This window comes from Mobula hypostoma, chromosome 9 (genome assembly GCF_963921235.1).
Source record: "Mobula hypostoma chromosome 9, sMobHyp1.1, whole genome shotgun sequence".
Taxonomy (NCBI): domain Eukaryota; kingdom Metazoa; phylum Chordata; class Chondrichthyes; order Myliobatiformes; family Myliobatidae; genus Mobula; species Mobula hypostoma.
The window spans coordinates 57152971-57165389 of NC_086105.1; the positions used below are offsets into that span (position 1 = coordinate 57152971).

General features: G+C 44.3%; 1 protein-coding gene across 3 annotated transcripts in view; it reads right to left on the reverse strand.

Moving 5' to 3' along the window:
- Positions 1-2437: 2437 nt before the first annotated feature.
- LOC134351744 (A disintegrin and metalloproteinase with thrombospondin motifs 20-like) overlaps positions 2438-12419 on the reverse strand; it is a 697549-nt gene continuing 687567 nt past the window's right edge. For all 3 annotated transcript variants that reach the window (XM_063058346.1, XM_063058347.1, XM_063058349.1), the window contains 2 exons: positions 9901-10005; positions 2438-6541 (listed from right to left, as the gene is read on the reverse strand). In XM_063058346.1, coding sequence (XP_062914416.1) covers positions 6452-6541; positions 9901-10005 — 195 coding nt within the window. In that variant the 3' untranslated portion in view covers positions 2438-6451. The remainder of the gene's footprint in view (positions 6542-9900; positions 10006-12419) is intronic.

Consider the following 12419-nt stretch of genomic DNA (forward strand, 5'->3'; position numbering starts at 1 on the left):
CACTCTGGAATCTACACTGGCCACTACCTTCTCTGGATTGTCACCCAGTCGGCCATCTGCAAGGCAAAGGTTTAATATGAGCTATTGAAGTCAAAGTTTGTGTATTAATTGACAACATTAAAAAAAACAAAGTTATGAGAAACATGTTAATTAAAACAGTTTTATTTGGGAATATTGCCATTTAAAGCCATTATTTTGACTTGAATCAGTACATTAGAGCATAATCATTGAAGTACAAGAGGAGATGCACAGTTATAGCACCAAACTCATTACAAGTGTTTCTTTCATGAGTAGCCGTAGAGCCGACACAATGCTACATGTCTCTTTGAAAGAGCTGCATGACCCACGATCAGGGTTTACCAATCCTTCTGTGCTCCATGCAGCCACGGCCAGCTGCTGAGTGACCCTTGTAAACACACTATGATAAAGTTGTCACAAACAAGAGAAAACCTGCAGATACCCTTTTCCATAGATGATGCCCGGGCTGCTGAGTTCCTCCAGCATTTTGTGTCTGATGATTAAGCTGTCATTATTTTCCTTTTATGTAGAGTATTAGCCCCCCAAAGTAGAATGAAGCACAGTGTAGCAGTTTTTTTTCAGAATGGAAGTTGTGACTTTAAGTGAGTCCTGGGATGTTTAAAAAAAAGGGCTGATATCTCATATTTTTTAAGTAGTCCCTGCACCAAGGTTGGAGAACTTATCATTATTTGGTAATGTGGGTAAATCATTAAAAACATTCAAAACTACTGAAATAAATGTTTACACTTATTTTTCTTCCTATGTGTATATAAAATATGTCTTCCTGAATATAGACAGTAAAGGCACTTACTGCATATCAAGAGCTCTGTCTGGCCTGTGGTGACTTATGTTTCCAAACATACTTCTCTTAGTGCCTGTGCCTTCGTTCTATCTTGTGTAGAGAGGCAGGTCAGCTGCTTTTAACCTTTGAATGGGTTTAACCTCATTGTGTGTTCCAATAGAACAGTGGGTAGCAATGGAAGATTGACAAGAGTTGTTGCAACAAAGATGTTAGACAAGTGACATCCGAGACTTTAAGGCAGGGTGAAGGGTCTCACTCTGAAATCTCAACTGTTCATTTCCCTCTATGGATGCTGCCCAACCTGCTGAGTTCCTGCAGCATTTTGTGTGTGTTGCAGCATCTGTAGAAACTGTTGTGTCAGCATTATTTTTGAACAGCCCAAGTTCCAGTACAATGATGGCAGCAGATTATTACAAGTACATTTCAAGAAGTTCTGAAATTATAAATAGGAACATATAATTTCAGAAATTCAGAGTTGCTCAGTTCTTTGCACGAACCCCCAACACCCTTCCAGCTGGGGCAGAACTGATGAACGGGACTGTTCCAGCCTCAGTCGCACGCAAAGGTTTCACATTGGCTGCTTGATGGCTGGTTTGCAGGTCATCAGCTTATTTACTGACAGGCGACAGGGTTGGTTTTGAACTGGACAATCACTAAGCCAATCCTGGCGCCCGTCAGTCTGATTTGCTCACAACATGCCATGGCTGCACCCAGTACGAATGGCTGGCAACAAGGATCTGGAAGGTGTGAACCACTTTTCTTTGCTGAAACCATCCCCTGCCCCCCACCCAAGGACAGACATCCTTGCTGAAACTCAGTACACCACCGCAGCCTTTAGGCACTCGAGTCATAGAGCACTACAGCATAGAAACAGGCCTTTCAGCCCATCTAGTCCATGCCAAACTATTATTCTGCCTTGTCACATAGAACTGCACCTGGACCATACCCTACCCAGCCATGTATTTATCCAAACTTCTCTTAAACGTTGAAATAGAACCCACAACCACTACTTCCACTGGAAGTTCGTTCCACACTCTCACCACCCTCTGAATGAATAAGTTCTCCCACACGTTCCCTTTAAATATTTCACCTTTCACTGTTAAACTATCACCTCTAGTTCTTGCCTCGAGGAAGGAGCATTCACAGATTTTCCCCTCAAACACTGAGTAAAACCTATTGTCCAGTGGACCATCCTCCTGTATGCATCAGAGACCTGGTCCACCTTCAAAGCCTGGAGTGATACCACTAACAATCCCTCAGGTTCGCTGGCAGATCGAGAAGCCCGTACTGGCTAACGACAATCAGTCAGTTACGAAAGGTGGGTCACATCTTCCACACCAATCCTGGATTCCCAAGCCAAACACTCTGCTTCAATCTACTTCACTGCAGAAGATTGAGAGGTAGGCAGAATAAATGGTTTAAAGTTATCCTGACAGATTCTTCACAGATATCTGATATCCAGAATGTCTGCTGGGAGTCCCTGGCCCATGAGTACTGCATGTGGGTTGGAGCTTGGGTGACTGGACTGAGAACGGAGGCCTAGCAGCACTGAGAGCACCAGCTCATGAATGATGCAAAACCCCACTTTCCCCACCCCCCATCACCCCTGGTCTACTGGTCCCATACTGACAAGGGTCACCTCAGATCCCACAGATTCAGAGTGGAAACAAGTCGCCCTCAACCTGCAGAGGCCTACCAAAGAGGAAACAACTGCAGCATGCCTGGCCATGCAAGGCGACAGGTCCACAACTTTTCCTGAGGCCAACGCCACTGAGGGAGCCGTTGAATTAAGGACTCACAGTGCATTGGTTTTGATTACAGTTGGAAAGGCACAACGTGACTTTCAGTTAAATTGCTCTCACGGCATCTGAATCTATACGGCTCAATGCTTTTCCAGTATGCATTTAAAAATAAGGTCGTGTTCAGTTGTATTTGGTGTTTAAAAATATACTCCAAATTACTGGACACAAAAACAGCCAAATGATTCATATTTGTACTGCTCTCCTTAGAGGCAAGTATGAGCCCAATTAAATAAATAATACCATAATTAAAATAACTGACTGAGATTGTCATGCAAAGATTAGATTCATTAGTTAATTGCCAAGCTATATCATAATTGCTGAAGAAATGCTGAATATGTTTTGCATGCCTGCGTCCTGAGCACTGTAACGAAGGTATAGCCAGACTACTACCTGATTCTATTCTGGGTATAACGTGCCAGGAGCCTTGCGAGAAGCAGCTTGTAATCAACAGCTCGTGTTTGCAGAAGTTTCACTTTCTCCAGGGCTTACAACACAGCCGGTGAATATCTGACATCTGGAATCGGTTTGATGAATAGCTGTCTGCCCTTTGCAGGGATGGGCTACGTACATGAGAGGTTGTAGATTATTAGTAGCCGTCAGCTCATCACAAGATACAGACCAGCAAAACAAATCCCCAGCACCTTCTGTCAGCCTAAGGAGCTCCAAAGCGAAACCCCTTTCTGCTAAGCAGACCTCGGGTGCTCAGCGCTCCGGCATTGGTCTAAGCCACGTACTGCTCGGGAGCTGTCAAATTGTCACGTGGGAGGCTGCAGATCAGCTGCACTTGAGGTAGGCTCGGCTCCAGTTGGTGTGGCCTTTGCTGAAGTACGGTCAATGAGGAGATGCTCAGATCTGGCTCTCTGGTGTTGCCTGTTTAAATAACCCGGACATATTAGCTGTCTTAATGTCCACTGGCTCTTAAGGTGTCTGTATCCCTCAAGGGATGGAACAACTAGGGCTTGAGTTTGTCTGTTGATTACGCAAACAATAGATAACAGTCGGTGTTTCAGAAGGCCACACAGAGAAGATATAAATCTGACTCCGTTTCATTTCTGACAAACAAACCCAGGGTCAGGCTGCATCTGTTGAGGCAGAGCGTTATGTGACATTTGATAGCACCTGATGCAGGGTCTTAACCCAAAACGTTGACCACCCCTTTCCCTCCACAGATGTCTCATGGTTCTTTCATGGTCCTCCACAAGAATGCCGGTGCCCCAGATTCCAGCATGGGCAGTGTCTTGACTTCAATTCCAGTTCAAGTTCACAAGCTGCTTCTTGAGGTGACAACCTACACACTGAAAGAATTTCCATGTACCTCCAGTCCCATAGTAAGATGGTCCACTGCCAATTTTACTCTGGTATAAAAATAGGCGGTCAGAATAGTGACAAAGGATGTAGTAAGTTCCAGCACAAAAATCCCAATAGAATCTCTCCATGTAAACAGGGAGGATACGCTGCTCTTTACAGGTTCAGTTTTGTCCTCACTGAGTGGTATCAATTAGAGGCTGTTTTTTTTCAGGTGTTTCTACAGTCGATTCCTATAGCTGATATAATCTCGGACCACTACATACCCATGTGAAAACAACTGCAGTGGTCACTAGCTAGCAGTAACAACAGGTACGTTGATATTCTGACCAGTTCAGCTTGTGTGTGTGAGAGAGTGTGTGTGTGTGTGTGCATTTCACGTTAGTCTGTGAAACTTACCTTGATGTAAAGAGGAGACACAGTATGTTGTCTCACCTAACGTTTGCAGAATGCATAGTAGTAAGTGTGATATACTGTGGTGTTCAGTTACAAAGCAGTGATGATCAGCGGAGGCAGCGAACCTGTGGTATATGTACCCAAGATGGCACATGCAAAATTATGTTGGCACAATGCATGCAATGCTGCCCGTCAATTCTTTAAACCCCACATTAATGCACCAAAGTTTATAATATCACATTCATGTTTCTTGTGTCATATATGAGGGACAATAACAATACTATTTAGAAATTACGTTATTTTACAATTGTATTTTTAAAATGTTAATATTAATAACTTTGAACAATTCTGAACATGCTTCAATTATTTAAATCTGTCTTTTATATTTTATGAATAATAAAACAATGAATACACATAAATAAGCAAAAGGATCCATCCTTTCTCCTTAAAAAAGTCCATAATTATTGCTATTAATTAATTAATCAAAGATAACTCTGCTCAAAACTATCATGATACATGCATGAATTGTTTAGAAGATTATCACCAGTTTGGGCACACACTCTGAAAAAGGTTCGCCACCCCTGTGATAAGGCATCCCTTCCTTTTCAACGCTGTGTTCACAAAATTCCATAATAACTATGTGGTGGGAGGACAGTAGTCCTTATCTGAGACTATTTCAGTAGTTAGAAGTGTACATACAAGATATCAAGTAATAAATACAACAGTGCATAAATATTTTACAACATAATAAAATATATCTCTTTTATACATCTTATGCTGAGAGGTAGCCAGTGTTCACTGTAGACTCTTGACAGCTTTGACATTCTCCTGGCAACTGCTTCACTGCAGGAGTTAAATGTTACTTTAGTGAAATAAAAACTTTAGACTGTTCCCAGGAGAGCATCGTCAGGTATTTAGTTTAAAACACAGGAGGTGATGTAACCCAGCAACTTCCAATATAATTAGTGTTTAAACTCTAAAGAAGTCACTTCCAACTAAATATGGAAAGGGTTTAGAGTGTGTGAATTTTCTGACAAAGAATATCTCAGTGTGTGTTTTTTTTAAATCCTTGAATCCTTCTGACTCTTCTCTGATGAAATAATGAAGAAATGTGGAGCCTTTGACAGGTCCCAACATCAGAAACATTGACCAGAGCCCCAAGTCTGTGAATCTCTGAAAATCTGCTGGGAAGTCAAAGCTCGGTGTCTGTGAGCCAAGTCCAAGCCCAAGTATACCGCAGGCTCGAGGCTGAGGAAGTCCTGGGGTTCGAGAACTGTGTATACCCTTAGGTGGGAGGGAAGTAAAGAAAGTTTTTTTTTGTTGTTTGTTGTGTTCTGTGCTGCTCTGCCAAGCATTGAAATATATTATGAACTTGCGGCTGCCCCCAGGTGTAAACGCAGATGCACACGTGATAAGTAAACTTGAATCTTGATCTGTAAACTGAACTGCAGAGGGAACCCAACAGATGTATCAACAGTGTACCAGCTAATGTCCTGCTGGTGTAGTGCACCCCAATTCCATTGCTTTCTCCCTCCAACTACAGGGCTTGTTTCCATCACAGGGAAAGGCAAATGTGAATTCAAATTCCCCTCTGAAGGGAATGAATGTCTTGTGCGGTGCAGAGTGGGTGGATGAAGAGATCTGGGAGAAGTGCAGCATTGACCACAGCCATCTCTTGTATTGTGAAAAGTTTGGATGTAAATACCTGGACCGCTTTAACCAAGTGTGAGCGTGTGTCTTCATAAACAGCGTGGCAGTCTTGGTCTGGTACACTGAGTGGCCAACAGTCCATAGATTCTGTGCATGCAAAGGCCTCTGGTAGGGATGATTTGCAAAGTGACAGGAATTGGGAAAAGCAAGTGTTACACATGTGCACTGGGTTTCCACTCCAAACATGCTGCAAAGTAATTATCCATTGGTATTGCTGCTGTGCCAGGCCACAATGGATGACCACTGGAAGGGAAGGAGATAATGTTACTGCTGGCTGATCTCAGACATGTTACAGATCTTTGCTGCACCTGACAATGCTGACATTTGGACACGCTGTCCACCCCATCATGGAGTCTGACTTCCACTGACAGCATCGGTCTTCTTGGTGTCGCTGCTGTCTCCTCTCGGCGCCTGGGCCTCACTGTACTTGCAGCCGAAGACCGGTGCTGGTTTGGGGGACACATTTTCCACAGTAACCTCCGCACTTCCCGGATATCTTAGTGCCGTCCTTTCAAAAAGAGAGAAAGATTGCCCATGTATGTCGTGTTCCTCACTCTCCCCAAAGACTCTTGTGAAGCACAGACATGGTTATATAAAGGGTGTGGATTCAGGAGAGGCTGTCCGAGGCAGGCCCTTCAACCCATTATGACCATGGTGAGCATCAAGAATCCATTCCTCTCACTTGCTCATCAAGACCCCACCTCAACCCTAATTCTTGAACTAACTCTACGAGGGGAAACTGAAGAATATCGTGTCGGGATGTTGCAGGAAACTGGGGAATCACGATAAGAGCTGACTGGGACTGGAGCTAACACCCAAGATTCTTTCCAGGTGGTGCCTCGCAATAGTTAGAACCAGCCATGAGCTGACAATGTGGAATGGAGGAGAATAAGGGGAAATCTTACACAGGGTATAAAATAAAGGTGGAACATAGATAAGCTGAATGATTTCTCCCCCTCACGTTGGGTGAGACTAGAACATAGGGTGAAAGGTGAAATATTTAAGGGGAATCTGAGGGGGAACTTCTTCGCTCAGAGGGTGGTTCGAGTGTGGAACATTGGATGGATGGATCTTCAAGAGTTGAGGTATCTTGCTGCAGTTATCCCTGGCTGGGGTGGTTTGGGGGGGGGGGGAGGATCAAGAATGAGGAACCACACTCAAAATGAGAAGTTAACTGAGACACAGAGAGTTCTTCACCCGGAGTTGTTCCTGAATTTGAGACTGGTGAAAGCTGTGGAGACTTAGTCACTGAGTGCACTCAAGATAGAGATCAGTAGATTCTTGGATATGAAGAATATCCAGGGATACAGGGTCAGTGGTGCTGGGGTAAAATATCACTCACAATCTCACTGAATGCCCCTTCACCTTATGATCCATTGACTCTTCCACCGACCTCTTGTCACTGTAGTGTGGTGGTTGGTATAATGCTCTTACAGTGCCAGTGACCCACGTTTGGTTCCACCACTGTCTCTAGGGAGTTTGACTCCCCTTGACCGAATGAGTTTCCTCAAGTGCTCCAGTTCCCTCCCACATTTCAAAAGCATATGGGTTAGTAGGTTAATTGGTCATAATTAACCAATTATGACCAAAGAGCTGCTCCAAAGAGCGCTTTATGAGGTCATTGTTACCCTCAGCCATTAGGGTTTATAATGAGTCAACTTACAGCCAGGGAAGTGATGATCTCCGACTGTTAGACTGTTTGCAGAAACTTACTTTTCATTCTTTCTACTTCTCTCCTAATATTTATATCTGTGTGCTTGTGATGCTACTGTGACAGTGTAATTTCCTTTCGGGATCAATAAAGTATCTAGCGATCTATCTATATGGGTGAACTTTGGTGGCATTAGCTCATTGCACTGGGAGGACATGCTACTGTGCTGAATCTCTAAATAAAATTAAATGGGATGGACTCTGGACCTCACATTCCAACCATGTTATAACTTGCACTTCATCTTTCATCTGTACTTTCACACTTTATCCTGCTTTGCTATTGTTTTACCTTGTTCTACCCCAATGCATTGTGTAATGACTTGATCTGGAGTAAATCTGTCCCATAGCTGCAGAGAGGAGGCCGTGGACAAAGCAATGCTTCTTCAACAGGAGGACATCTGACAATTCAGATGGTGTAGCTGGACTGCAGAGTCTGGTAAACACCTCTGTATTTTGGAAGGGTCAGTGAGGTTAGGACCTGCACCATGAATGGTAGGTTTCTTGGGAGTACTGAGGAACAGAGGGACCTTGGAATATCCAAAGATCCTTGAGGCGGCAGTGCTGGGCGATAAAGTGGTTAAGAATGCACATGAAATTCCATACTTCATTTGTCATCATTTTGAATACAAGGGCAAGGTTGGTAAGTTGAATGTTATAAGATGAAGGTTAAGACCACCGCTTGGAGTACTGCATGCAGTTCTGCACGGCATCTAGCAGGGATGTGATAACACTGGTGAGGGTGTAGAGGAGGTTCATCAGCAAGTTGCCTGGGTGGAGCATTTCAGTTATGAAGAGAGACTGTTGTCCCTGAACTGCAGGAGGACATGATGGAGGTATATGAAATTTTGAGGGGGTTAGAAAGGGTGGACTGCAGGAAACTTTACCACATATCAGAGGGAGAACAACTGAAGGGTATATATACAGGGTAAAGGGATAAGTAACTTAGAGGTGAACAGAAGGGATGAATTGTTTTTACCTAGAGTCTGGTGAATACTGAAATATATTGCTGGACTTATGAAAGCACAGGTGTTGACAGTGTCTAGTGAGCATTGGAAATGTCTAATCATAGAAGGCCATGGTCAAAGCAATGGAAGACGGGATTCGTAAGTTCACCTAGGTGGTATATTTTCGAGCCAACATGCTGTGTGATCCAGGATCATGGAAAACTGCCAGAGTAACTGAAAGGAGCTGCTGAGGTCAGAATCAGGGTTATTATCACTGATATACTGTATGTCATAAAGTACATTGTTTTGTGGCAGCAGACATAATGTTACAAAGTAAACGGTGCAAAACGGAAAGAGCAAGGTAGGATCCATGGGTTCACGGTCCTTTCAGAAATCTGGTGACAAAGGGGAAGAAGTTGTTTCTAAAATGTTGAGTGTGAGCCTTCAGACACCTGTACCCACTCCCTGATGGTAGGAATGAGAAGAGGGCATGTCCCAGATGGTGAGGCTCCTTAATGATACATGCTGCCTGCCTTCCTGAGGCTCCTCCTTTTGAAGATGTCCATGATGGAGCTTGCTGAGACTGTAATCCTCTGCAGATGTACCTCCTCTATAATCTGATTCCCCTTCCTGTCACTATATACAAACTGCACTCCAAGGACCATGGGTTCAGCCAATAAGTAGCAGAATCCATTGATCATGAAATCTGTAATTTCAGCTCTTTGTTGCCTCCACTCATGACCTCACAGTTAATGTCTCTATCTCCACTCTCCCTTCTCCCACTGGGCTCCACCTGATTATCAAACCCCTCCCCACACCTGCATCCACCTATCAGTTCCCAGCTCTTAGCCCATCCTTCCCTCTCATCTCTTTATTCTATCTATATCCCCTCTACTTCTCAGTCCAGATGAAGGGTCTCGACCTGGAATGTTGACTGTCCATTTCCTTCCGCAGATACTGCCTGACTCCTGAGTTCCTCCAGTACATCCTTTGCTGCAGATTCCTGCATCTGCAGTTTCTTGTGTCTCTGCATTAATCTTAACCGGTTTCCTCAAGAGATTAGAAGTGGCTTCAGCATTTCAAATTCAGATTTTCTGGCTTCTTATCCACTTCCTAATTATTTAATAAAATCTCAATGCACATCAAAAAGAAACAACTATCTCCACTCTGCTTTCGATTAAGTATAAAATATCCAGCTATTTCCAGTGCTTACCTGTGACCTCTGCACGTTGACTGTTGCGTAGTTTCCCTGTGCAATCCATTTTGAAGCTTCTGCTGCCTTCAGCCCGGTCCCACTTAAGTTAATGCTAAATCGGCCCTGAAAAACAATTCCTTAAGCTCAGTAACATGTTGGATGCACTGTACCTTTAACTAAGCATCTTATCGATAAACTTCAAAGGTCTATCAACTTAAAATTCCATCATCATTTTTCCAGGCAGTTCCATCACAATGAGGTGTCCTAAATATAGTCTATATTTCGGAGTAATTCCTTGGATATATGCCTCATTGTATCCTAGTTAGGAGCTTGTTTTCTGATGGGTTTCTTCTGATGAATTGTTCAGAATGGTCCTGAATGCCCAGCCGACAGACCAGTGTAGACGAAGACTGGTGGCTGCCCAGGGTCAGTGAGCTGTCGATCGGTTCCAGAGTTGTAGTTCCATGCAGACAGGCAGGAGGAATACAATCCGTGGTCCCGCTGGGTTTGAAAACCTGTCAGCCCAGGTTCAAGGCCTAGTGCTCAGAGTCCCGTCATCTGTGAGTCTAGGTGTTGAGGACCGGTGTTTGGTGATCGGTAAGCCTATGGTCGATGGCAAGAGCTGAGGTCTGAGGGTTGAACTGGAATTCCAAAAGTTGAGGCCCATGTCTGCGAATCTCTGCAAGTCCACTGAGGTGATGTCTGTGAGTCCATATCCGAATCCGAGTCTGAATCCGGGTCTACTGGGGGCTGAAGAATGCGGACTGCCTTAGGGGTTAGAGGGCTGCGAATGTGTGTAGGTGGGAGAGAGGAACTGGGTTTGTTTTGTTGTTGTTTCATTGCTTATAGTGTTCTGTGTTGTTCTGCGGAGCATTGTGCACATGCTACGTTGGCACCTGATGTGTGGCGGCATTTGCGGGCTGCCCGGGGCACATCCTCAGGTGTGGAGGTTGTTTACGCGAACAATGCATTTCCCTGTACGTGTTGATGTATACGTGATAAATAGATGTAAATCTTGATCTGGAATCTTGAGCCAGAACAAATAGCAGTAGCTCTGTATTTCCTCCTGTCTGAGTATACTAGAACTAATATGGTCTGAGAGAATTTTGGCATTAGGCAAGGCAGGTGAGTTTTATGGTTGGTCATTTTCATTCTTTTTGCCTGTTTTTTCATTGCTGAGTTATTGAATTTTGCGACTTTTCTGCACCAATAGATTTTCCTATTTAGATCTTCCCAACTTCATTGAATCTCACTTTGCAGATTTTGCTTTTCAAACATCTGTGATTTACAACAGGAAGTTGTTCTCCTGCTGACCGACCAACCTAGTGCTTTCTCCTATTTACCCATTTCTCAATTTCAGGGATGGTATTAACCATCCTCGTCAGAGAGGGAAGGCTGAAAGAAAACCAAATAAATATAAAATACATTTTAATTAAGGTTGTAATAGCCGGGGGTGGTAATGGGAACAAGCTCCCACTACTTACTAAATGTTCCCAATGGCATGCACCTCAAATAGCCTCTGACTAACCAAATCCAGCTCCTGGCCTTCACGTGTCACTTAGCTACTAAGCCCAGGGGAACCGTTTCTACTGACAGGAGAAGGGGCAAAGGTGGGTTACTGGCACCTTAAAACCAGTTGCTTCGGGCAGATGGGGCTTGTCAGCCATGGTTGGCAGCTCATCTAGGAGAAGGAAAGCTCTGATCTCAAACCTCCACTGCCTTGCGGCTATACCCACTCATGGGGAAGGCTTCGGGAGTAAATCCCGAGGGAAAAACCTGGAGCTGGAGCCCCTAAGGCAGTTCTACAGTGAGCTCAATGCTGACTGGCAACTCCTGCGATGCTGTATTAGCCTCTGCCGTTCCTTTGGGTTCATTAGATGCATAGAGAGGGGGAGGTTGCTACATGGGCAACAGCTTGCTCTCCCCACGCTTGCGTATCTAGACAGCTAGGACGCAGCACCCATGGTTGACTCTGACCGACGGAGGCCTCAGACTCAGAAGGATAAATCAGCATTGGACACACAGAGCCCAGAAACAGGCCCTTCAGCCTGTTCATGCTGACCTATCCCATTCAACAGATAACAGGACATGTCACTGAGACAGATCTCAATATTCATCCGTTTGAATGCCACTATGTCTTGGATTTCAGACACATGCCAAGTTCCACACTCACTGTGCGACCTGAAGCACAAGATCCAGGAGACCACTGATTGATGCAAAATGTCGACCCACCCTTTGCCTTCACAGATGCCACTGGACTCGTGAGGGACTTCAGAAGATTGATCTTTGTTCCTTTCCCAGTTATTTAGCTCTAGTCCAACAGTTTTAGTAGTGGGCTTTAAGGTAAATATTTTAATTTTAAATTTTCAATTGTATTATTTTTCTGGGTGACCTTGAATGTGAGTGAAGCATGGGTAAGGAGTCAGTGGGGGAACGATGGAGTCAGCTGGCATCACAGACTGTGTTCTGACAATGTGAGACAAATCCATGCGATGGGAGACTGCGGTTCCCAATTCGCACTGTCCAGTAAACCTCTC